At 41.5% G+C, this 25,002-nt stretch overlaps 1 protein-coding gene across 1 annotated transcript; it reads left to right on the top strand.

Annotated features, from left to right (window-relative positions):
• Positions 1 to 4,034: 4,034 nt before the first annotated feature.
• LOC134620590 (interferon-induced very large GTPase 1-like) lies at positions 4,035 to 23,124 on the top strand (the record flags this gene model as incomplete). Its single annotated transcript, XM_063466806.1, has 7 exons — positions 4,035 to 4,118; positions 4,234 to 4,272; positions 8,722 to 8,753; positions 8,838 to 11,363; positions 17,007 to 17,073; positions 17,213 to 17,308; positions 22,994 to 23,124. Coding segments are annotated over exons 3-7 (2,835 nt in total), but the record flags the coding sequence as incomplete, so codon positions are not given.
• Between the last annotated feature and the right edge of the window lie 1,878 nt (positions 23,125 to 25,002).

Below are 25,002 nucleotides of genomic sequence, written 5' to 3'. Positions count from 1 at the left end.
TTTCTTAAGTCTCAGTGAATCCTTTCCCCATAACCGTGGCTCAGCTCTCTCCTGCAAAATGACTGACTCGTAACATTGGGATTAAAATTTCTTTCTAACAACTAAAATGCCTTGAAATTTGTCTGGGTGAGTAAATGAATGTTTTCCATTCTAGAAATAAGACCACACTGAAAAAAAAGGGAAGTTTTCCTTTAAGTATTTAAGAGATTATCTTACCTGTTCTTTCAAGAAGAGAGCTGGCCATCTGAGCTGCATTTCCTTGACCAAGGGCTGCGTCTCCACAACTTCTTTCCTCCTGAGAGAGAATGTGATGTCCATCTTTTGGGTGATGAGTGCCATGTTCTTATCCCTCTTCTTCATTTCATCTTCCAAAATGCATCTTTCATTTTCAAGAGACTCATCATTGTAGTTTTCTGGGGCATCAGGGATAAAGTTGACTTCACCTTGCTTTGGTTTCTTTAAGGAAAATCTACTTGATCCACTGTCATCTTCTTCCCCTCTTCTTTTTCAATTGACTGCAACTTCACTACATCCACTTTGACTTAGCTTGGAACGGTAGTTGGCAAGCTTGAACTGAATGCTTGTTGCCCAACCATCATATCCTGTGCCATTGCCGGGCTCTTTGAGGCAGGGATGTTTAGAAACTAGCTCCTGGGCAACAGATGTTATTTCATTCTTGTCAGGGTAGGCTTTGATTGCAAACATTTCTTGTGCCAGCTTGTCTAGAATTTCCATCTTGATGTCTCTTGTTACACTTAAATTTGCCCCTGCTTTCTCATATACCTCATTGCCCTTGCGAAGTTTTAACTCTACATCAAAGGAAAAGGTTGGGATAGGAAATGGATTTGGCCACTGTGAAGTGCTACGCATGTAGGTCTGGGTGGATGAGGATGGGCTGAAAGAAGATGCTGAACTCACACTGGCTGTATCAATAGATGAGATGGTGCTATGATCAGATGGAGTCTGTGGTGGCGAGGCTGATGCATTTTCCTCCCAAATGAGGTGCAACACTGCCCGTCCAGCGGGTAGCTCATTAATATCCATCAGGTTGCAAAGTGCGTTCCCAAAATCTGGGTCTTCATATTGTATTGCAAAGTCACCTTCAAGTCCAAGCGTTGCTTGTAGTTCATCTTGAAGCTGCTTCACATATTCTGGAACAGTGGACAGTTGGATTTTTCTGATAAGTTTTGGACTGACGTGGACTCGCAGTAACAGGGCCTGTGAAGACAAACCAAAAAAAGGGCGCAATTCTAAATAATTAACAAATTCAAAGTAATCAACTGAAAACTATTTAAGAATAATACATACCATCACTTTCAATGCAGGAGGCACGTAACAGGTGTCACCATCAGTTGTCCAGCTACGCAGTATTCAGCTAAAGGGTGGTAATCATTCAAATCTTCTGGGTCAAGTATTTCCAGATCTTTGTAGCTGCTGTCAAGCCGATATGATCTGTAATGTTCCATATACCAAGAGGAGAGCTTTGTAGCAACAAATGACACTTTCCCAGAGTCTACCAAAATGTTCAGTATCTTGTAGAATTCAGGCAGTCCACTCAGTTGTCCTGATGAAATGATCATGCCTTTGACATACTGGGTCCCATACAGATAAACACATTTAGCAAATGACACAGCTTTTACATGTGGATATTTCAGTTTCAAGCACTTCTGAAGATTTTCATTCAAGAAACAGATGTCAACTGTGTCATTATTATCAACATGCAGACTTGGTTTAAAAAGACTGTGACCATCTAAGAAGTATGCCATCATTTGTTGATGCTTTGAAGAAAGTGTTAGTAGTATATTCTTAAAGCATTGGACATCATGCACAGTTTTCTTGAAAAAGTTGTGCTTAGATTCAAATCGAACAGTCCACAAATCAACTAAGGGACCAAAACAATGCACAAGATGACTATAATGTTCAATATAGTGGTGTTTTGGCTTCAAATTCAAATTCAAATTCGAAATGGGACCCCATTTCACTGCAGGGCAACCTGCCCTGACCTTACGCACACAACACAGACATTACATGGGGATACAAGTCGGAGATCGGTAGCGTTACAGAAAAAACATTGAAATATACACTACAATGGGAAAGTACAAGAGGAAAAAAAGAGACCTCTACTCATGCTGGGCTCCCATCAGAGGACAGCATGAGAACAGGAAACAAAAAAACTCCTCTGCACAAAAGCACATAAACGTCCACATCACAACATTATGGAACACGTGACAAGCCACAGGGTTGGGTGGGGGGTGAGGACTATTCCGAAGCAGACACAGCAGCTGCCCTGCCCTGCGCTACCATTCCAGTGCGGGCTCAGACCCGCCGTGTTCTCCAGGAGGGCACAAGCATCGAAGGCGTTTGGAAAGGGAGGGGGGATTAGTGTTTGCATATCAGTGTATATGTATGTGTGTCCGTGTCCAGAGTTCAGCTGAAACAGTGTCCTTCACCCTGCCAGGCTAAGTAAACAGTCTTCCAGCCAACCCAGGTGGCCTTGCATGGTATGGGAGGAACAGTCTAGACACAGTCGTTATCAGGGAATTTTTGTTCGGCTACAGCCTTGAGCCCACAGCTGGCGCCGAAGGGATAGCCGCATGAAGTGATGGTGTTTTTATCCTTTTATGAACAACTCATTAGAATTTCAAAGCCGTTTTCTAACACTCCGACACTGACACTGGTCTCTCAATCTCCTGTTGGAGAGCCGCTAGCTTCTCCATGATGTTATCCAACTTGCGTTCCGTGGTCTATTCATTCTTGTGCCCAAAGAGCCGATTCTGAGACCTCACGACCGCAGTGAGCTGCTCCAAGATGTGATCCAACTTTCGCTCAGAGGTGTTATTCTGAGTGAACTTCTCCTTGATGTAATCCAATGTATGCTCAGAGGTCTTATTCTGAGTATTCACGGCAGCCGTAAGGTTCTCCAAGATCTTAACCATGCTGCACTCAGTGAGCCCATTCTGAGAAGTCGTGCCTCGTCCCATCATTTCAATCCCAGCAGGCAGCCTTGGGGGGGTTTGAACAGCCGGTTCCGCTTTCTTAATTCTCCAATAAGCCAGGGCCAAGCCAGCTCCGATCAGCAAGAACCCTGTTATCATGGTTCCGAATAGGTAGATATCTTAAGCGTCCTCGATCGACAGTCCCGTCAGGCACACGACCCTCCAGTTATGCCACCCGTCCATCGTGTATCCAGCATGGAAAGTACTTCCAAGGCACTCAGGCTCTCCCGAGCCGTGGCGTCTTGTTGAGAAGAGCGTGTCAATTGCATTCAGAGACCAGTTGATCATCTCCATAATTCTCTTTTAGGTTTTAGAAACAGACTGTGAGAGAGTGTTCCAGGGAAAAGTAAAAACACGAGACAAGACAATGACATAAGAAGCTAAGCAGGGAAGATAAGGGAGAGGAGAGGAGAAAAAGTGTGACCGCCTTCGCCGAGAGCCAAACGAGAAGTCATCTTAAGTAAGCTTTACTTAGTTTTTTTGAGGCAATGAGTTTGCATATTTTTTTTGAGTTCTGGAAACTACATAGGTTTTTACTCTGTACTCTAAGTGAATAAGTCGCCTTAACTTAGTCATCTTAAGTAAACTTTACTCAATTTTTTGAGGCAACGAGTTTACATGGTTTAGGGTTAGGGTGCCCTTTTCGGGACCCCTCAAAGCGCTTTACAAGACCATTATTCATTTACTCTCACATTCATACACTGGTGAAGGCAAACCACAGTTGTAGCCACAGCTGCCCTGGGGCAGACTGAGAGAGGCGAGGCTGCCATATCCCGCCATCAGCCCCTCTGGCCATCACCAGTTGTGAGGCGGGTGTCAGAGACAGACTGTGAAGTAGTTGTCCCAAGAAGACAACAGCACTTAAGAACCTAAGGCATTCTTCTACAGATTTCCAGTCAATTCTTTTTGAGCTCTCTGGACCTTTTCTTCTGCAAGTACAATGTATTTCATTTTCACAAGTCATATCTCTATCCAACCTTATAATGTGTTTTCTTTATTTCCATGTGAATGTTTTGTAAAGATGAGTAGCAGATGACATGGAGCTGTATAACGCCACAACGGAAGAAGGTGGAGGACAGCCTGAAATCAGACCTCAGACCCCACCTTTGAAATCTTACAAAGGTAACTAATCATTGATCCATTAATAAAATGTTGTTATTAAACAAACACGGATTATTAACCAAACATTAATTATATACAAGATATTCATCCTGTGTTTTCTTTTTCTTACTTCAAGAAGTTGCAGTAAATGAGAACAAGGGAAACACTATCCAAGGTAAGACAATATTGCCTGATTAGCTGTAAAATATATTTATATGACTATGTGGAAGCAATCTGATTTATAGTTGTACATATTGTGTCTGCTGGAAAATCTGAATTGTTGTTGTTCTTTTTAATTTGAGTGCTGATGCAAAGGTTTGGACACATTGGTTGATCAACTTTCTTTTTAGTTTTTACTGAGTTCTAAAAAAAACTTCAAATCAAATAAAATCAGATCATTTTTTTGTTACATCGCATGTGCAGGTAAACTGGTACAGCACATGCGAGTGAAATTCTTGTGTGCAAGCAACACAACCACACACACAAGCAACAGAGGTGTGCAAAATACAATACAATAACATAAGAACAAGCAAAATCTAAGAATGGGAAAATCTGAGAATGCCTTGTCCACCCCAGCTGAGAAACTCTGAAACCAGTCTTACTTGTTATCATCTATCGTCCATCTGGGCCTTACACAGATTTTCTGTCTGATTTCTCAGGCTTTTTTATCTGATTTAGTGCTCAGCTCAGATAAAATAATTATTGTGGGTGATTTTAACATTCATGTAGATGCTAAAAATGACAGCCTCCACATGGCATTTAATCTGTTATTACACTCAATTGGCTTCTCACAAAATGTAAAAGAACACACCCATCACTAATCACACTCTACATCTTGTTTTAACATATAGCTTAGAAATGGAACATTTAACAGTTCTTCCTGAAACCCGTCTCCTATCTGATCATTTCCAAATAACATTTACATTTACAATAATTGATTACACAGCAGTGGGGAGTAGACTTTATCACAGTAGATGTCTTTCTGAAAGCACTGTAACTAAGTTTAACAATATAATCCACCCACTGTTATCATCTTTAATGGCCTGTACCAACATAGAGCAGAGCAGCAACCTGAACGCTACTCCAACCGAGGTCGATTATCTATAATTTTATCTCCTCACTACATACGACTAAATGTAGCTCCTGTGAAAACTAAGGCCTCAAATCAGAAGTACATGACTCCGTGGTATAATTCTCAAACATGACAATGGTTAGAATTTTATTTGTGAAGAAGTTCATGAAGTTATTACTAGTTAACATTAAAGGGATTGTTGGCTCAACAGTGCTCTGACTTTTTGTCAGCCTGGCTAAGTGCTGAAGAGAAACCTAGTGTTGTTCTTATTTTCTTCAATCATTGATGAATACTAAGATGTTCTGGCTTTGCAGAGGGCTTTCTTATAAAACAACATACTATTTTTCCAGACTAAATGATGGTCTTCTAAATTTGTGTCATGCCATTTCCTCTCCTGCTTACAAGTTATCTGCTTTAAGCTACAGTAGAAAAAATTACACATAATCATCTCACACATGTAATGTTATCTACATCTACTATTATTACTACTTTTACTACTATGACTACTACTGCGTTTTTCAGTACTACTTTAGTATTGATATTCATTTAGAGTCTTTTTCTCCAATTGATCTTTCTGAGTTAACTTCAATAATTACTTCCTCCAAACCATCAACGTGTCTTTTAGACCGCATTCCTACAGAATTGTATCCAATTGAAGCCCAGACTTCCCTCTCCCCAGCCCCCTCCTCTGCCTTGTCTGTTGGAACACCAAGTCATTCCCAGGCCAGCCAAGAGATATACTCTCTCCAGTGTTTCCTGGGTCTGCCCCGGGGCCTGCTTCCGGTGGGACATGCCCCGAACACCTCACCCAGGAGGCATCCCTGTCAGATGCCCGAACCACCTCAATTTGCTCCATTCACTGTGGAAGAGAAGTGGCTCTAGTCTGAACCCTTCCTGGATTACTAAACTTCTCACCCTATCTTTAAGGGAGAGGCCAGCCACCCTTTGAAGGAAGCTCATATCCGCCGCTTGTATCCGCAATCTTGTTCTTTCGGTCACTACCCACAGCTCGTGACCAAAGTAAGGGTAGCATGCCCTCACTATACGTTTAGGCACACCAGGTCTGTCCAGTGTCCTCCCCCGCCACCTGATCCAACTCACGACCAGGTGGTGATCAGTGGACATCTCAGCCCCTCTCTCTACCCAAGTGTCCAGAACATATGGCTGCAGGTCTGGTGATACGATTTCAAAATCGATCATCGACCTGCGGCCTAGAGCATCCTGGTGGCACATGCACTTATGGACACTCTTATGTTCAAACATGGTGTTTGTTACGCCTAAAATGTGCTTTGCACACAAGTCCAGTAACAAAACACCACTCGGGTTTAGATACGGAAAGCCGTACCCCCCAATCATGCCCCTCCAAGTCTCGCTGACGGTACCGAAGTGAGCACTGACGTCTCTCAGTGGGACAACAGAGTCTCCAGGTAGAGCACCTTCCAGCAACCCACCCAGGGATTCTAAAAAGGCTGTGTACTCTGAACTGCCACTTGGTGCATAAGCACAGATGACAGTCAGGAGCCGTTCTTCGAGCTGAAGTCGCAGGGAACAAACCCTCTCATCCACCGGGAAGAACCCCAACGTACAGGCAGCAAGCTGAGGGGATATTAGAATATCCAACCCAGCCCACTGCGTCTCACCAGGGGAAACTCCAGACAAAGACAGAGTCCAGTCCCTCTCCAGGAGACTGGTTCCAGAGCCCAAGCTGTGCGTTGAGTTGAGCCTTACTATATCTAGCCGGTACCTCTCAACCTCACGCACTAACTCAGGCTCCTTCACCCACCAGAGAGGTGACATTCCATGTCCCAAATGCCAGTCTTGGGATCAGTCTGCCAGGGCCTCCACACCTGGCCGCCGCCTGGCACACCATGCACCCGACCCCTACGGCACCTCCTGCAGGTTGTGAGCCTGCAGGAGGATGGGCCCATGTCCCCTTTTCAGGCTGTGACCGACCGGTCCCCATGGACTAAGGCCCGGTGACCAGATACTCGCCCTCAGGCACGCTTCCCGGGCCTGGTTCCAGGGCAAGGCACTGGTTCCCCTGTCCTGGGCAGGGTAAACTGTTCCCTCGGTGATGTACTCATAAGGGTCTTCTGAATCGCTCTTCGTCTGGTCCCTGACCCAGGACCAATTTGCCATGGGAGACCCTACCATGGGGCAAAAGCACCTGGACAACATAGCCCCTGTGTCATGATCCTGAATCTTTTGACCCATGTTTTAAGTTTGAGTTTATTTTGATGTTTATGGTCTATTTTTAAGTTCATTAGGTTATCTAAGTTCATTTGTTTATTAGATTCCCCTTGTGTATCCAACTCCTGTTAAGTCTCCCTTGTCCTTCATGTGTTTCATGTTTGTGTTTCTTATGTTGTCATGTTTGCGTTTCATTATATTTCCCATTTTATTTTGAAAGAGGTTCTGTGTTCCTGTATTTTGTTTTACTCTTCCCCTATGGCATTGTTATGTTCATGTTGTGTCTACTCTGCCTTTCTGTCCCATGTTTCAGGTCCCTATGTTCTGTTCTCCCCAGTCTGTTAAGTTTACATGTCTTGAGTTCAGACAGTGTTTCCTGTTTTACTTCCACAGTCTATGTCCTATGTTAATGTTTCTAGTTTTGCTTCCCTTATCTCGTCCAGCCTAATTACTCCCAGCTGTGCTCTCCTCCTGTGGCTCATTCCCCCCTCGTTATCTCTCAGTGTATTTAAACCCCATGTTTCTCTTTGTCAGTGTTGCATCCTCCCTCATAGCTGTGTGATTTTTCCCTGTGGCTCCTTGTGCTTTAGTTTTCCCAGTTTAATTTAGTATTGTTTTTTGTGTCCCACTCCACGCCAGCAATAAAGCTGTGTTTTTTGAGTTTACTTTTGTTGTCTGCGAGTTTGCGTTTGGGTCCTACTCTTGCCTGCACACAGCTGTACTGTGACACCCTGGTGTCCCTGAAACACACAAACCCCTGCACCACGACAAGGTAGCGATTCGTGGAGTGGAGTTAATAGTTAAAACCTCACCACAACCACAACCCCTCCCTGAGCCTGGTTCTGCCGAAGGTTTCTTCCTGTTAAAAGGGAGTTTTTCCTTTATAATTATTTTATAGTTTAACAATTATATAACAATTATAATTATAATTGTTGGGAAAATAATAATTGTATAATTGTCATATAATTGTTTGGTTGGGATATGTACGTAGCATTCTCCCGCAAAACGCTACGTCCAGATGAACAGAATCAACTTTTGGAGACAATGGTCAGCCTCCACCTGAAAACTTACATAAGACAAACATCACAGAGTACAAACAACTCCACCGCCTGGTGTGGTGAATGAAAGCATCACATGGCAACATTGACCTGGTTCATTTGTTCCACATCCTGTCAGATTTCTCCATGGGCTCACAAGCAGTAGAAAAAATAACCACTTCTTTACATTTAGAATGATCTTTCCTCAACACTGGTTCAGTTTTGAAGTTGCACTGTAATAACACTGAGTTGTTAATTTCACCTGTTGCTGTTCCTGTTCCGACAGTCACATTATCTGACTTCCTGCTTCACTTTTATCTTTCAGGTCCCTCAGATGATGACATGAGTGGAAAGAGGGTAGGAAAGTCCACAAGCTCTTAAAGACTATTTCCATGTTATCGCTTGTTAAAATAGTGTGTATTTATTTGTTTTTTTCTGCAGTCAGTGGAGTTTCTAGATGAAATCACCAGTAAGAGGCCGTGTCAAAGGCAAACTGAGAAACTGTTTGCTAGACTTCACCTTCAGGATAAACTTACACAGAAGCTGTCACCAAAAGAGTTTCTTCACTTCTGTCCATCTGTGACACAGCACCATGTCACATCTGAGAAAAATCTGGCTTACATGTTTCTCCACAGACTAATGATGTTGGACTACAGGGCCAGATATATTTCTGTGAGACCAGACAGTCCTGAGGGCACAGACCCAAAGTCTAGTCCAGTGACTGACATCAGTGACTGGGACACTTTTTTGAGCACCATTGTAGACACTCATCAAAAAGAACAGACGCGTGTGCATCCAATGGATGTTCAGATGGCAGTATTTCACTGTTCAGACAGCTTCCTTAAACAGATGATCGTTACAAAGCTCTCTCAGTGTCAGTATGCCTTACCTTTGCTTGTTCCTGACCCAGTCACAAAGGACATTGAGTGTCCTCTATGGACTTTCAGACAGATAACAAAAACCTGGATGGTGAGTCAGATCAAAGATGGTGCATGCATCATCACCGTGAAGAGTAGTCCAGTCTGCAAAGCCCAGACACCCTTGGTGTCATTTTTCCGCCTGGGTTCTCTTTCATTGTCTAAATCTCAGCTGATGAATGCTTTGATCAACGACTGTCACAATACCTTCTTCCACAGAAACTGCCTAGGAAGCACAAGGTCTCGCCATCTGATGGATGGTGTGGCAGAGATTGCCTGGTACTGCCCTGCTGGAAAACCCACTGATGCCTTCAGTGACTGCATTGCATTTTGTAATCTTCATGGTGATGCCCTGCAGGTTAAAAAACAGCGCGACATACTGATTGAAAAGTCCTCCATCAACGTTTTTCTTGTTGAATCTTTCCAAAAAGATGAAGAAAGCAGATCACTTCTGTTAGACCTCTTAGAGTCTCATAAGCCTCTCATTTTTATCATTGAAGATTACAGCTGTGATATTGTAAGAGCAAAAAAGAGAAAATACAAAATGGGTCTGAAAGGCAGAAACCAGCCAGATGTATCCGAACAACTGAAAACAATCATTAGAGAAGTTTTATCTTCTGCAGATGGACCCAGCTCACAACCATTGTTTCAACTTGAATCTATGGATTCAATCTCTGGAATTACAGTGGATGAACATGGGGAAGCCTGTAAGAGAGGCAGATTTGCTGCTTCAGAAATAATGGAGCTGATTACAAAGGAGAACACTGATATCTCAAAGATCAATCATCTCAGAGGAGACTCTGAAAATGAGAAAAGTGAAAATCAGCAGGAAACAATGGAAGAAAGTCAGAAACAATGTGGTGCCTTCTACAGTAAACTGTTCATTAAAACCCATTCAGCGCTAGCACCAATAGAAAGAGAGTATTTCCTGAAATGGACTCAGATCTTATTGGACGACCACTCCACAGAGAATTTTTCTTCTGTTCTTCATAGTCTTGGTGAAAATTGTTTTGAGGTATTACCTATAGGGAATAAACATGACAAATCAGATATTGCATTCAAGAACCAAACTGAGATGGAAGACATATCCAAAAAACTGCCTTCTGGATCCTTCAGGTTGGAGCACATGTTCAGGGAAATGGTACATATCTGTGACTGTTGTGAATATCCTGACTTGACTGCAGAGCTGATGATATCAGGACACCCAGTGAAGCTTATAGATGGTGATGCAGGTCACCTGCCTTTAAAAGGGATCTCAAGTCTCTTAGAGAATGTCATCCAGAAACTGGGGGACAAGAGAGTTTTTGTGTTGTCTGTTTTGGGACTAGAAAGCCCAGAGAGGGGTGGAAGACCAACCATGCTTAACACCATGTTGGGACTGCAGTCTGCAGTTGGTGCTGCTGGCAGATGCACAAAGAGTGCCTTCATGCAGCTGCTCCAAGTGTCAGAGGTGATGAAGAAAGACTTTGGGACTGACTATGTTCTAGTGGTTTACACTGAAGAATTGCAGGGTCTTGAATTGGAAGATGGCACAACTCCCCAACATGGCAATAAACTGGCAACATTTCTTGTTAGTCTAGGAAACATGACGTTGATTAACATAATTGGAGCAGATCTATTGAGGATACAAGTCATTCTGCAGATTGTTCAGACTATGATGAGGATGAAGAAGGTTCAACTTTCTCCCAGATGTCTGTTTGTTCACCAAAATGTTACAGATGTACCAGCAGAGAAGAAAATGGATGAAAGAAAACTCTTACAGAAAAAACTGGACCAAATAACCAAACTCGTCAAAGCGAAGGAGTTTGAATCAGAGTGCTTCACTGATGTCACTCAATTTGATATACAGATAGACGTGAAATATTGTGAGCACTTGTGGGAGGGCACCCTGCCCATGTCTCCTCCAAATCCAGGTTACAGTGAGAGCCTCCAAGACTTGAAGAACAACATCTGTAAAGCTTCTAAGTCTGCTGGTATCACTCTGTCACAGCTTATAATGAAAATTAAGGATGTGTGGAACGCCCTTCTGAATGAATCTGACAAGTCAGAGGTAAGTTATTCTTTCTATAGAAAACAGCAAAACCTAAGAAGAAATGTGATAAAGTAATGAAATGAAATTCTGTTAAAGCATTGTTTTAAACACCCTCATAAACATAGGAAAAAACAAAACAAAAAACAAAGTATTGTGGTCACTGAATGCTACCTTTTCCATGACAATTATGTGTTTTATTACATTATACAGAGCCATTGTCTGTTTGGTTCTTTTTATTGTTTGTACTTATTTGGCCAACAGTCTTACTCAGCTGAGCATGAAAATTGACCAAACTACATCAAAATATACTTCTTGATGAAATATTGCACCATTAATTAGATTATAAAGTTAAGTTTGTCTGTATGCCTGCTTACAATGAAGCATGAACATCTAAATTTATAAGTTCAGGATGCATTCACTGCTCGTGTTCAAAGCCTCTTGTCGTCTTCCAGGCTGGGGAGGGTGGGTTTGGAGATAAGGCCTGGTTCACATTGTGTAGACATCATGTTCTTCTGTCTTTTATAGCTGTCAAGCAAAGTGGTGCATTATAACAAATCCACTGATGCAGGGTTTTCTAGTACAAAACTAACTAAAACTACAAAAAGTGTGACTCACTAGGAACCGTTTATGTGGCTAAGTCCTGCTTTATTGATGGACAATTAATGAATGCTGGTCTATATTACTGCTGGCTTTGGTGATCCATCTGTAATGTTCTCACCTGTTTCATACTTAAAGTTCAAAAGGAATCAAAACTCTGCTCTTACTGGTTTATTTTCCAAAACCAGTAATTTCAACCATTTTTGGGGGCTACACCCAAAAATTACCGATATGTTTCCAACGTTAGTCACCTACAGGGAGCAGTAGACAACTAGAATATAATGTAATTAGACTGATTTTAAAATCAAATAAATCTTTATACAACCACATCAACCATATAAGATTCTTATTGTGAAATGAGCTTCCAGCTGGTTTCATGATGAGCATAAAGTAAAAGCATATAGTAAGGGCTGGATCTGGTGGCCCTGAATCCTACCTTAGTTATGCTTAAATAGGTCTTGGATGCTGGGGGATTCCCATGATCTATTGAGTGTTTAATCTTCATTCACTATGTGTTTAAGTAACGTCCTGATGACACCCAGTTTGTGCTCGAGCGGATGATAAGAGTCAAAACTTAATGTGGTGGTTTATGTGTATGAGTTGGTTTATGGTAAATATACACTTTTAAATGTCCCTCATTACTGATGGAAATCTCACAGTCTAATAAGCCTAACCTTTCAAAGCCACTTTTCATACCCTCCCTGTTGAATTTGATGTGTTGGTCCACCGAGTTACTGTGATCAGTGAATTCTAGTACGTCCTGAGATTTAATCTTGTACCAGGTGTCAACCACATACCTGAACCAATGACTTAGTGGTGTTGCAGGGTCGGATAACAAAGCCCTCTTTACCACTTTTTCCATGTACAATTTGGCCAAAGTGGGTAAAACTGGGGATCGCAAGGCACACCCATGTTTTTTTTTTTCCCTGTAGTACTCACCCTTTGTATGGGAAAGAAGTGGAATTAAGACACAGTTCCAAAAGCAAATTCACTCGGTCGGTGCTGAGATTGGTCCCGTTGCTGAGGTTGGGGTAATCATGTAATTTCTTACAAACTACATCCAACACTTCAGTTACTGGAATGCAAGTGAAGAGAAATGTAACATCGATACCATCACTCATTGTTTAGTGTGCAGAGCTACAGTGTACAGCATTGTGCAAAACTTCCTTGGATATTGGATGCTTTGTTTCTGATCTTATGTCCAGTACTTGTACCTAACCACATTCAGAGAAAGGGAAAAAAATCCAGCAAAGACCTGACACAGGACCTGAGTGATGCATGTGGACATTTAGCTGGTCTATCTACTGTTCACTTAATACCACGAAAAGTATCATCAGAGTTTTATCCGTCATGCAATAACATCTTGAATCATCTGATTGGCAGCATCTTCATGTTTCAGCATGACAATGATCCAAAAATACACTACCAGCACAGTAAAGGCATACCTTGACAGAAACAAACAGTGGAACACAATCAGTCATAGAGCCCTGACCTCAGCATTGCTGAAGCAATGTAGGATCATCCTGACAGAACAGAACAAAAAGCAGAAACATCAAAAGAAGACCGTTGGATGCTGTCGTATCGAAACTCAGACCCCGCTGACTCAGAGACTTATTCCCGTGAAGGAAAGAAAGCCAGGCAACAGCGATCGATTGATTTACTTGCGCAAGGGAGGCCTCGTCAGTATCTCAGGAACGCACTTCAAATCCTATCACAAAATAACCTCGAAAACACAGTTGCAACATACACAACAGTTTACACAAGCACCTCCCACCGTAAAACCCCGCTATGGCTCTAAAAGACAAGGCACTATGTGTGTCTGTGTGTCTGTGTGTGTGTGTGTGTGTGTGTGTGTGTGTGTGTGTGTGTGTGTGTGCACCTGTAAGCACATGTGTGCCTGTGCAAGAACGTGTGTGTGAATATGTGTGTGTTTGTATGTGAATTAGTATGTGTCATGGGGGGGTGTTTGTGTAATCTCCTGCTCACCAAAAGGATCATAAAAGCAGGAAGCTTACCACACAACAAACAGATCTTTCAGAAAGGATGTGCCTACAATAAAACCTCAACCCAGCACCAGAGTGGGTGGAGAGATGGTCAGAGACAAAGGAATGTCTTTGATCCTACTGCTTGAACTAAGACTTCACAAATTTAAGAAACACAATGACAACATTTAACAATTTGACTCAAACAGATGACCTTTAAGAAACACAGAGAACTATTCCTAAAGATCCTTAAAAAAGTTAGAGAAAATTGCCTCACAGAATTTAGGCTGAGCTGTACGATACATATGCTCACACCAAATATACATTTTTAATAGTATTAAAAGGTAAATTGTGAATTTATTTTTTCTGTTTTCAGTTTTATTTGTCATATACAAGGTTGTACAGGGTCAGTACTGCAATTAAATATGTTTGACGAGCAGAAGACAAGTCTCTCAGCAGTGTAATGCAATATAATCTTGAGCTTGAGGGTCTGTGTAGTATCTTTAGCTGTTCCTAGGACTGCGCTCTTCTGGACAGAGATCTCTGATGTTGTTCCTCGGATCTGCTGGAGCAACTCGCCCAGCTTGGGAGTCACTGCATCTAGCGCTCCAATCACCACTGAGACTACTGTTACCTTCACCCTCCACATCTTCTCAAGCTATTCCCTGATCCCTTGGTATTTCTCAAGCTTCTCACTTTCCTTCTTCCTGATGTTGCTGCCATTCGGAACCACTACGTCAATCCCTATGGCCGACTTCTTTTGTTGGTCTACCATCACTATGTCCAGTTGGTTAGCCACCACCATTTTGTCTCCCTGTATCTGGAAGTCCTACAGGATCTTAGGGCAGTCATTCACACCATCCTAGGGGGTGTCTCCCATTTTAGTTGCAGCTTTCTTAGCGGCCTCTTCATTGTTCCCATTTGCCTGTGGGATCCCCAGGAACTTGTAACTGTCTTCAATGTCTGCAATGTTTAATTTAATTTAATTTAATTTAATTTAATTTAATTTAATTTAATTTAATTTAATTTAATTTAATTTAATTTAATTTATATAGCGCCAAATCACAACAACAGTCGCCTCAAGATGCTTTATATTGTAAGGTAGACCCTACAATAATACATCAGTGTTGCCCTCTGGTGGTTGGATCCCCTCACTTCTGACTCCTTTCCCTCTCTTTGTTATCATCTGACTACACTTCTCCAGTCCAAACGACTATTCCGATGTCAATGCTGTATATCCTGGTGGTGTGGATCAGTGAATCGATGTCTCATTCACTCTTGGCATACAGGTTGATAACATCCATGCACAAGAGGTGGCTGACACCATCTCCATTCCATCTCACTGAGGGGGTTCTAGCCCATGCAGAACAGCAATTGGGTGATGTTAACTCTGAGGAATCTGAAGTTAATGAGCCTTTCGACCTTGACACCATATAGGTGGATGGGCTGATGTTCCCCAAATGGTCGTTTCCAGTATCCAATATCATTTCCCTTGTTTTGCTGACCTTGTGAGACAGGTTATTATCCAGAAACCACTGGTACAGCGCCATCACCTCCTCTCTATAGGCCGTCTCATCGTTGTCAAAGATAAAGCATCCGCAAACGTGATATTGGTGTTGGACCTATGTTTAGCGGCAGAGAATACAGGAGTGGGCTAAGCACACATCCCTGTGGCATTCCTGTGTTTAAAATGAGTGATGAGGAAGCGTGCAAACCAACTCTCACCACCTGAGGCTTTTTTGTGAGGAAGCTGAGAATTGATCTTCAGATAGGTGTTCCCAGCCCAAAGTCGATGAGCTTCAAGGCAAGTTTTGATTGGATGATGGTGTTAAATGCCGACCTGTAGTGGATGAAGAGTATTCTTGCATATGTATTCCCTTTTTCCAGGTGTGTGAGGGCAATGTTCATTGTCAGGGCAAAGGCATCCTCTGTGGCTCTGTCAGGGAGAATCCAGCATGTCAGGGAAAGAGGATGTTCTGGTTCTTACATAGTGTTTTTCTACTCTACAGGAAAACTCAAAACTCTTTATACAGCATGCTCCATTCAGCTATTTATACATGCGCTTTTTTTCTATGCATTCACACTCTGATGGACGCACCAGAGAGCAACTTGGGGTTAGTATCTATTAAAATTATACAATCTGTTTTAAAAGGGGTATTTTAATCTAATTTTATTCATATAGCCCCAAATCACAACAACAGATCCCTCAAGGCACTTTATATTGTAAGGTAACGACCCTACAATAATACCAGGAAAACGGAAAACCTCAGCAATCACATGACCCTCTATGAGCAAGCACTTTGGGAACAGTGGAAAGAAAGAACTCTAACAGGAACTTTAACAGGAAGAAACCTCCAGCAGAACCAGGATTAGAACAGGAGCGATCAAGGAGCCATCTGAGAGACCAGTTGTGGATGAGAGGAGGAACACAGGACAAAGTAAAGCTGTGGAAAAGAGCCAGAGATTAATAATAACAAATAATTAAATGCAGCGATGTGTATGAACACATAGTAAGTGAAGAAGAAATACTCAACGCACCATGGGAATCTGCCAGCAGCTTACACCTATTGCAGCATAACTAAGGGAAGATTCAGGCTCACCTGATCCAGCCCTAACAGGGTATCACTCACATGGCTGGTGAGCTGCATCTCACCAAAGTTGACCTTTTGTTTATATGGTATGCTGTATGAATTAAAAATTAAAATAAGCAGTTTCAAGTTTTGCCGTAAATACTGTGCTAAGTGTAAATTACATATACATCTGTTTTTAACATATCTGTCTGCTAAACAACATAAATAATGATTAAAAGTTTTGTGTAGGACGTAAAATCCCAAATCCCTGAATCTGGGGACACAGTAAAAACATTTGTAAATCTCTTTAACCCATATCTTATTACCATATTTTCATTAGCAAAGTCAGAAACATTTGAAACCACATTCAATAAAGTGCATCACGACGCTTAAACACGATCAAACTTTACCCATAAAATGATGGAATGAAAACACTCCACTAAACTATCAGCACTGTTACAAGTTGCTTCTGTTTGCTTCTGAATACACATTTTCATGTTTTTTAAATGCAGATGCCAGAAGAAGTGATTGAAGTCCTTGAAAAATTAAGGCCTATGGTAACACAAGAATGTTTTCAGTGTATGTACGGCTACACACATTTGATGAGTTCAAAAATAAAACTTATTCTTCTATTTATGTTTTTTTTATATAAATACTATTATTATGTGTATGTCATTTATCATGTGAAATGTTGTGACTGTGTGTGTTTTCCTTGTAGATGCTGAAGATTCGTTGAAGAAGAAGTCAGTTAACCAGAATGAACTAATGAAGCTCTGCAGTCATTTTGTGGAACAATTCGAACAAGCACACAAAGGTGAGTTTGAAGCTAACATTAACATGTTAGTACAAATATAAATCTCTTATTAAAGTTTTACTTTTGAAATGTTGAGTACATACACTTGATGGCACCATGTTTCTGTCACGGTCCTGAGTCTGTGGACTCAGTGTTTTTCTGTGTGTATTAGTTATCTTTTATTTCATGATATGTTTATTAGTTTCTCGGTTTTGATTTCTGTCTCTAGTATTCCTAGCTCCTTAGTTCCTTAGCGTTTCCTGTGTTCTAGCGCTTAGGTTGTGGTTCTGTGCTACTTCAATTCAATTCAGTTCAATTCAATTCAATTCAATTCAGTTCAATTCAATTCAATTCAATTCAATTTTATTTATATAGCGCCAAATCACAACAAAAGTCGCCTCAAGGTGCTTCATAGATACAGAAAAAAACCCAACAATCATATGACCCCCTATGAGCAAGCACTTTGGCGACAGTGGGAAGGAAAAACTCCCTTTTAACATGAAGAAACCTCCAGCAGGATAAGACAGGATAAACTTCTGTTTAGTGTACAGTCATTTCTGCCATGTGTGTTCCCTTTGTTCTCTGTCAGCTGTATCCCCTAGTCAAGTCCGTGTCTGTTATGTTTCCTGTTTTACTTTGAAAGTCTGTGTACTCTGTCAATGTGTTGAGTTTTGCTTCCCCTTTGTCTTGTCATGTCAGATTACTCCCAGCTGTGCTCTCCTCCTGTTTGACATTCCCTAATCCCTTCAGTATGTATTCAAGCGCTGTGTTTTTTCCCTGCCAGTTGTTGTGTCCTCCATGTTAGTTGTGTGTGTATCCTTTGTTTGGTACTGTCAGGACAGGTCAGGTCATGCCACGTTTTCCCCAGTCTAGTTAAATTCTTCTAAGTTTTGTTCTCTGTATTGCCGAGCTTATTGCCATCAAATAAACCTGCCACCTTAAGTTAATGTTTCATCCCAGAGTCCTGCACTGGGGTCCAGCCACTGCCAGCCGCAAAACTCACCATGATAGTTTCACTTAAATTGTGAGAAGATTATCTGTTAAACTGCTTGTGTGAGAAAAACTTCAACACATTAGAGGCACCATCATTTAAAAATGTATGTTACTTTAAAAGATTTAAGTAAAAATACAAGATGCAGACAGGATTTAACAAAAAGCAAGTGAGGAAACTGCGACCCTGGAGGTTCCTGTTGGTGGCGCTGTCACTTGGTGTTCCCTCTCTCTGCGGTAGAGTGTCACTTCCTGTTTCAATCTAGGCTTCGGTTCCCCTTTTACCTCTTTCAAAAAATAAACGGCTGTGATTGGTGCCTTCCGTCCACCAATCACAGCCGAGCCCCTGCACAGGTGAATTATACACACATTAAGAAACAAACAAACCAACAACACACGCACATAACAGATAGACTTCAGTTTTCAGATAGACTCTTAATAAATCTGCAACTTATGTCAAGTCTTTTCTTGAAGATTATAGTCTAACGGATCCCTGGCGGTTTCTGTTTCCTACTGGTAGAGACTATTCTTTCTTCTCACATGTACATCACACCTACACTAGAATAGATTATTTTTTCATTGACAATTTGCTAATTAATAGTATAAGATCCTGCAGCTATGAAAGTATTACTGTCTCGGATCATGCCCCCCTTGTGCTCAAAATAGCATTTCAAGGCTGCAACTCTGTGAGAAAGCTCTGGAGATTGGATCCATTGCTGCTCACGGATGAACAATTTGTTTCTAACATCTCTTCTAAAGTTAAAATTTTTCTTAACGAGAATAGAACACCTGGTATGCCAAACAGGACGGTGTGGGAAGCCCTGAAGGCATCTCTGAGAGGAGAAATCATCTCAGTGGCAGCATTTAAAAGACAGTGTGCACAGCGGGAACAGAGGCTTATTTCAGACCAGATTTTAAACATCGACAGGCAGTACGCTCAGTCACCATCACCAGCACTATATAAAGAACGCTTAAGTTTACAAACCAAACTCAATCTACTTTCCACTCGACAAGTGGAAGGATGTCTGATTAGGAATAAGAGCGATTTTTACGAACATGGTGGAAAGACCGGTAAGCTTTTGGCCACTCAACTGCGTGGTATTAGGGCTAAACAAATTATAACTGGCGTAAAGGCGGACAATGGAGTGGTGATTAGGGATCAGAAGGTGATTAATGACATTTTTTCTTCATTTTACTCTAAGTTATATACATCAGAGTCTACTGTTAATGTAAAAGATTTACATGGTTTCTTTGACTCCATTGATATTCCCTTGCTCTCCCCAGAGCTCAGACAGACTCTGGAAGCCCCTATCTCAAAGGCGGAAATTCAGGCGGCAATAACATCTATGCAAGCTGGGAAATCTCCTGGTCCTGATGGATTTTCTGCAGACTTTTATAAAAAATTCTCGGACGATTTGGCTCCTTTCCTTTGCGAAGCTTTTACAGAGTCGCTAGACTCTGGGGCACTTCCTTCATCATGCTACCAGGCCTGTATCACAGTGTTACTTAAGAAGGGCAAGGACCCGACTGACTGTGCTTCTTATAGGCCTATATCTCTGTTAAACACGGATGTTAAAATTCTGTCTAAGCTACTGGCGCACAGACTGGAAAAAAATCTACCTGCTATAATCTCTCCCGACCAAACTGGCTTTATTAAAAATCGGCATGCCTTTTTTAACATACGGCGACTTTTTAATATTATCTATGCCCCTGGCCATGTCGTGCCTGAATGCCTTATTGCTATGGATGCAGAAAAAGCATTTGACAGGGTGGAGTGGGAATATTTGTTTTTTACTTTAGAAAGGTTTGGAATGGGCCCCTTTATTTTGCTCATGGATTAAACTTCTTTACGCAAGCCCCACGGCTTCAGTGGTAACTAACTGTCACTACTCTGACTATTTTAAGCTCCACCGCGGAACGAGACAGGGCTGCCCTTTAAGCCCATTGCTTTTTGCCCTTGCAATTGAGCCATTAGCAATTGCAGTCCGTGGCAGTGGGGACATAAAAGGCATATGGAGGGGGGGGGATTGAGCATAGAGTTTCACTGTATGCTGATGACCTTCTCTTATTTCTTTCCAACCCGCTTACCTCCTTACCTGCTGTACTTAATATACTGAACGGTTTCAGTCAGCTCTCTGGATACAAAATTAATATGAATAAGAGTGAACTGTTTTTGATTAATGAGAGGGCTCGAAATCTGGATTTGGTAAATGTTCCCTTTAAAATAGTCACAGATCACTTTGATTACCTTGGAATAAGTGTCACAGAGCAATTTAATTGTTTGTTTAAGAAGAATCTCCTCCCCCTGCTGGAACAGTGCAAGTATATGTTGTCTAGATGGTCCCCATTATCCTTATCTTTAATAGGTAGGATTAATTCAGTGAAAATGATGCTACTTCCAAAATTCTTATATGTCTTTCAATGCCTCCCTATCCTGATTCCAAAATCCTTTTTTAAATCTTTAGACTCACTAATCACTTCATATATTTGGAATGGCAAAGCTCCCAAATTGAAGAAATCTATTCTTCAAAGGCCCAAGTCGGTTGGAGGTTTAGGCCTACCCAATTTCCAGTACTATTATTGGGCCGCCAAAATTAGGTGTTTGTTATATTGGAGACACTATCATCTCGAACCGTCACCACCAGTTTGGGTTGCCATGGAGTCATATTCAAGTGGGAATATTTCTCTACCTGCAACTTTAGGTTCATCACTCCCTTTGGCATCGCCTCTACCCAGTAACAATAGAGTTGTCCAGCAGTCTCTTAGGATTTGGTCTCAGTTTAGGCAGAGTCTGGGTCGCCGGGCTTTCTCACTTCAAAGTCCAGTTGCAGCAAACCACTTATTTGTTCCCTCAATGGCAGATAATGCTTTTCATATCTGGCATAGAAAGGGCCTAAAATCCTTTGCAGACTTATATGAAGACAGACAATTTGTAAGTTTCTCTCAAATATCCACCAAATTTGGCATAGCTGCAGCTCAGTTTTTTCGCTTTTTACAGGTCAGACATTACGTGCAGAGTGTGACAGCAGAATTCCCCCAAATTCCTCTGCACAACCCAGTAGATGATTTTTTAATGGTCAACCCAACCTCAAGGGGTATAATATCAGCCCTCTATAGCTTAATTTCCAATTTACAATGCTCTTCAATAGCTGCTATCAAATCTAAATGGGAACAGGACCTTACCTTTCATATTACGGATGAACTGTGGGACTCTATCCTTGGTCAGGTTCACAATATATCAATGTGTGCTCAACATACACTTATCCAATTTAAGATAGTTCATCGGGGGCATTGGTCCAGGGATAGGCTGGCACATATATATCCAGGGGTGGACCCAGCCTGTATAAGTTGTGGGGGTGCTCCTGGTACATTGTTTCATATGTACTGGTCCTGTCCTTCGTTGTTCACCTTTTGGAAATCTGTTTTTCATACGATGTCTGAAGTCGTGCAACATCAAATTGAACCAGAGCCACTCTGTGCTATGTTTGGTGCGGTCCAGAATTTGAATCTGTCCAACTCCAGACTCAGAATATTAAACTTTTCATTACTGCTGGCCAGGAGAGCTATTTTGCTGAAATGGAAAGACTCTTCTCCCCCTTCACACACACAATGGCTAAAAGATGTAATGTCCTGTATGGATTTAGAAAAAATTAGATATACAGTTCGAGGGTCTAAAAATAAATTTTATAAACTGTGGTCTCCCTTTCTGGACTTTTTTGAAAGGCCCTCAACTATTACTGAGTAGTCCAAGGAAACACCCCCCCCCCCCCCCCCCCCGCTCATTTTTTTTTGTTTTTTTGTTTTTGTTTTTTTTCCTTATATGAGCCTATTTGTTGTTTTTCATTTTTGTTTGTTCTTTTGTTTTTGTTTTGTTGGGCTGCCAATTATTTGTTGTTTTAAGGGTTAGGGTGGGAATAAGATTCTGAAAATTCTGAAGCATTTTTTTTTTTGTATACATTATATTGAAACCTTTGTTTAATAAAAAGACTTTTGAAAGACTTCAGTTTTCAGGCCCCTCTTCTTTGGAACAAGCTTGCAGTTTGGATTCAGGAGACAGTCACCATCACTACTTTTAAGATTAGGCTTCAAACTTGCTGCTACTTTAATCCTGCTGCTACTTTTTTCTAAAGCATAGAGTTAGGACTGGACCAGGTGACCCTGAATCCTCTCTTAGTTATGCTGCACCAGACTGCAGTGAATTGTACCTGTTATTAATCTCTGGCTCTCTTCCACAGCATATCTTAATACTGTTTTGCTTCTCTCACCCCAACCGTTCATAGCAGATGGCCACCTCTCCCTTAGCCTGGTTCTGCCCGAGGTTTCTTCCTGTTAAAAGGGAGATTTTACTTCCCACTGTCGCCAAAGTGCTTGCTTATAGGGGGTCATTTGATTGTTGTTTTTGTTCTCTGTATCTATTATTGTAGGAGATACTGTACAGTATAAAGTGCCTTGAGGTGACTGTTATTGTGATTTGGCACTATATAAATAAAATAAAATTGAATTACATTGAATTGAAAAAGGAGACGCATAGAAACAGTGCTCTAAAACATTAACAAAGAACATTAACAAAGATAAAAATGATGAAAAAGAACAAAGTATATGATAGAGAATATTTTATTTTAAAAGTCTCAAATTCCCTGCAGAGTGCAGGGTCAGAGGTCAGGTTAAACAGTGATGAATTATCACAAATCACCTACTATCATGTATCTGTTTTAGGAAAAAGTCAGAAATCATCCTCATCACGTTCATGGATTCGACCCACAGTCAGGGTCTACACTGTTTGTACTGGTCGGACCTTTGGTGCTGATGCATCCATACTGGAACAAGTGAACCAAAAGTCAATGGAGGTTCAGCTGACTAGCTTGGAGGAATGTGACATCATCATCGTCTTCTGTCCAATCACGTCTCGTATTGTATCAGATCTGGCAGCAGCACTGACAAGAGAGGAAGGTAATAACGAGATTTTCCATTAGATTAGATTAGTTGCAGAATGTGTGTAGAAATATAGCATATAAACATATACACATATATAAATACAGTGACATATATAAATACAAAGCATACAGGGAGTGCAGAATTATTAGGCAAATGAGTATTTTGTCCACATCATCCTCTTCATGCATGTTGTCTTACTCCAAGCTGTATAGGCTCGAAAGCCTACTACCAATTAAGCATATTAGGTGATGTGCATCTCTGTAATGAGAAGGGGTGTGGTCTAATGATATCAACACCCTATATCAGGTGTGCATAATTATTAGGCAACTTCCTTTCCTTTGGCAATATGGGTCAAAAGAAGGACTTGACAGGCTCAGAAAAGTCAAAAATAGTGAGATATCTTGCAGAGGGATGCAGCAGTCTTAAAATTGCAAAGCTTCTGAAGCGTGATCATCAAACAATCAAGCGTTTCATTCAAAATAGTCAACAGGGTCGCAAGAAGCGTGTGGAAAAACCAAGGCGCAAAATAACTGCCCATGAACTGAGAAAAGTCAAGCGTGCAGCTGCCAAGATGCCACTTGCCACCAGTTTGGCCATATTTCAGAGCTGCAACATCACTGGAGTGCCCAAAAGCACAAGGTGTGCAATACTCAGAGACATGGCCAAGGTAAGAAAGGCTGAAAGACGACCACCACTGAACAAGACACACAAGCTGAAATGTCAAGACTGGGCCAAGAAATATCTCAAGACTGATTTTTCTAAGGTTTTATGGACTGATGAAATGAGAGTGAGTCTTGATGGGCCAGATGGATGGGCCCATGGCTGGATTGGTAAAGGGCAGAGAGCTCCAGTCCGACTCAGACGCCAGCAAGGTGGAGGTGGAGTACTGGTTTGGGCTGGTATCATCAAAGAAGAGCTTATGGGGCCTTTTCGGGTTGAGGATGGAGTCAAGCTCAACTCTCAGTCCTACTGCCAGTTTCTGGAAGACACCTTCTTCAAGCAGTGGTACAGGAAGAAGTCTGCATCCTTCAAGAAAAACATGATTTTCATGCAGGACAATGCTCCATCACACGCGTCCAAGTACTCCACAGCGTGGCTGGCAAGAAAGGGTATAAAAGAAGAAAAACTAATGACATGGCCTCCTTGTTCACCTGATCTGAACCCCATTTAGAACCTGTGGTCCATCATCAAATGTGAGATTTACAAGGAGGGAAAACAGTACACCTCTCTGAACAGTGTCTGGGAGGCTGTGGTAATTGGAATGGGTATATATTTGGTTTTTGTTAAGTTGCCTAATAATTATGCACAGTAATAGTCACCTGCACACACAGATATCCCCCTAAAATAGCTAAAACTAAAAACAAACTAAAAACTACTTCCAAAAACATTCAGCTTTGATATTCACGAGTTTTTTGGGTTCATTGAGAACATGGTTGTTGTTCAATAATGAAATTATTCCTCAAAAATACAACTTGCCTAATAATTCTGCACTCCCTGTATAATAGGAATAAATAGGAATAGAAATACTGTTGTGAGTCTATTGCAGTATTAAATATAAAAAAAGAAACATTGCACAGTGAAAAGGACACTACAGCTTAGTTGTTCCCACCCTCCTTTGTCCCCCTGTTTCCCCGCTCTCTTCCCTCCAGCGAGGAGTTAAACAGTATGATGGCATGGTTTCTTGTGTGAACCACGGTCATAGTGGACAGTGAAAGATTTCTGTCTGCAAAATGTAATTCTGCTACTACAGATGATGTTCCTTGTGTTCCTTAGTCTGTTTCAGGGTGGAT

Source organism: Pelmatolapia mariae, linkage group LG3_W (genome assembly GCF_036321145.2).
Source record: "Pelmatolapia mariae isolate MD_Pm_ZW linkage group LG3_W, Pm_UMD_F_2, whole genome shotgun sequence".
NCBI classification, from domain to species: Eukaryota; Metazoa; Chordata; class Actinopteri; order Cichliformes; family Cichlidae; genus Pelmatolapia; species Pelmatolapia mariae.
This window is presented reverse-complemented; position numbering and strand designations above follow the sequence as displayed.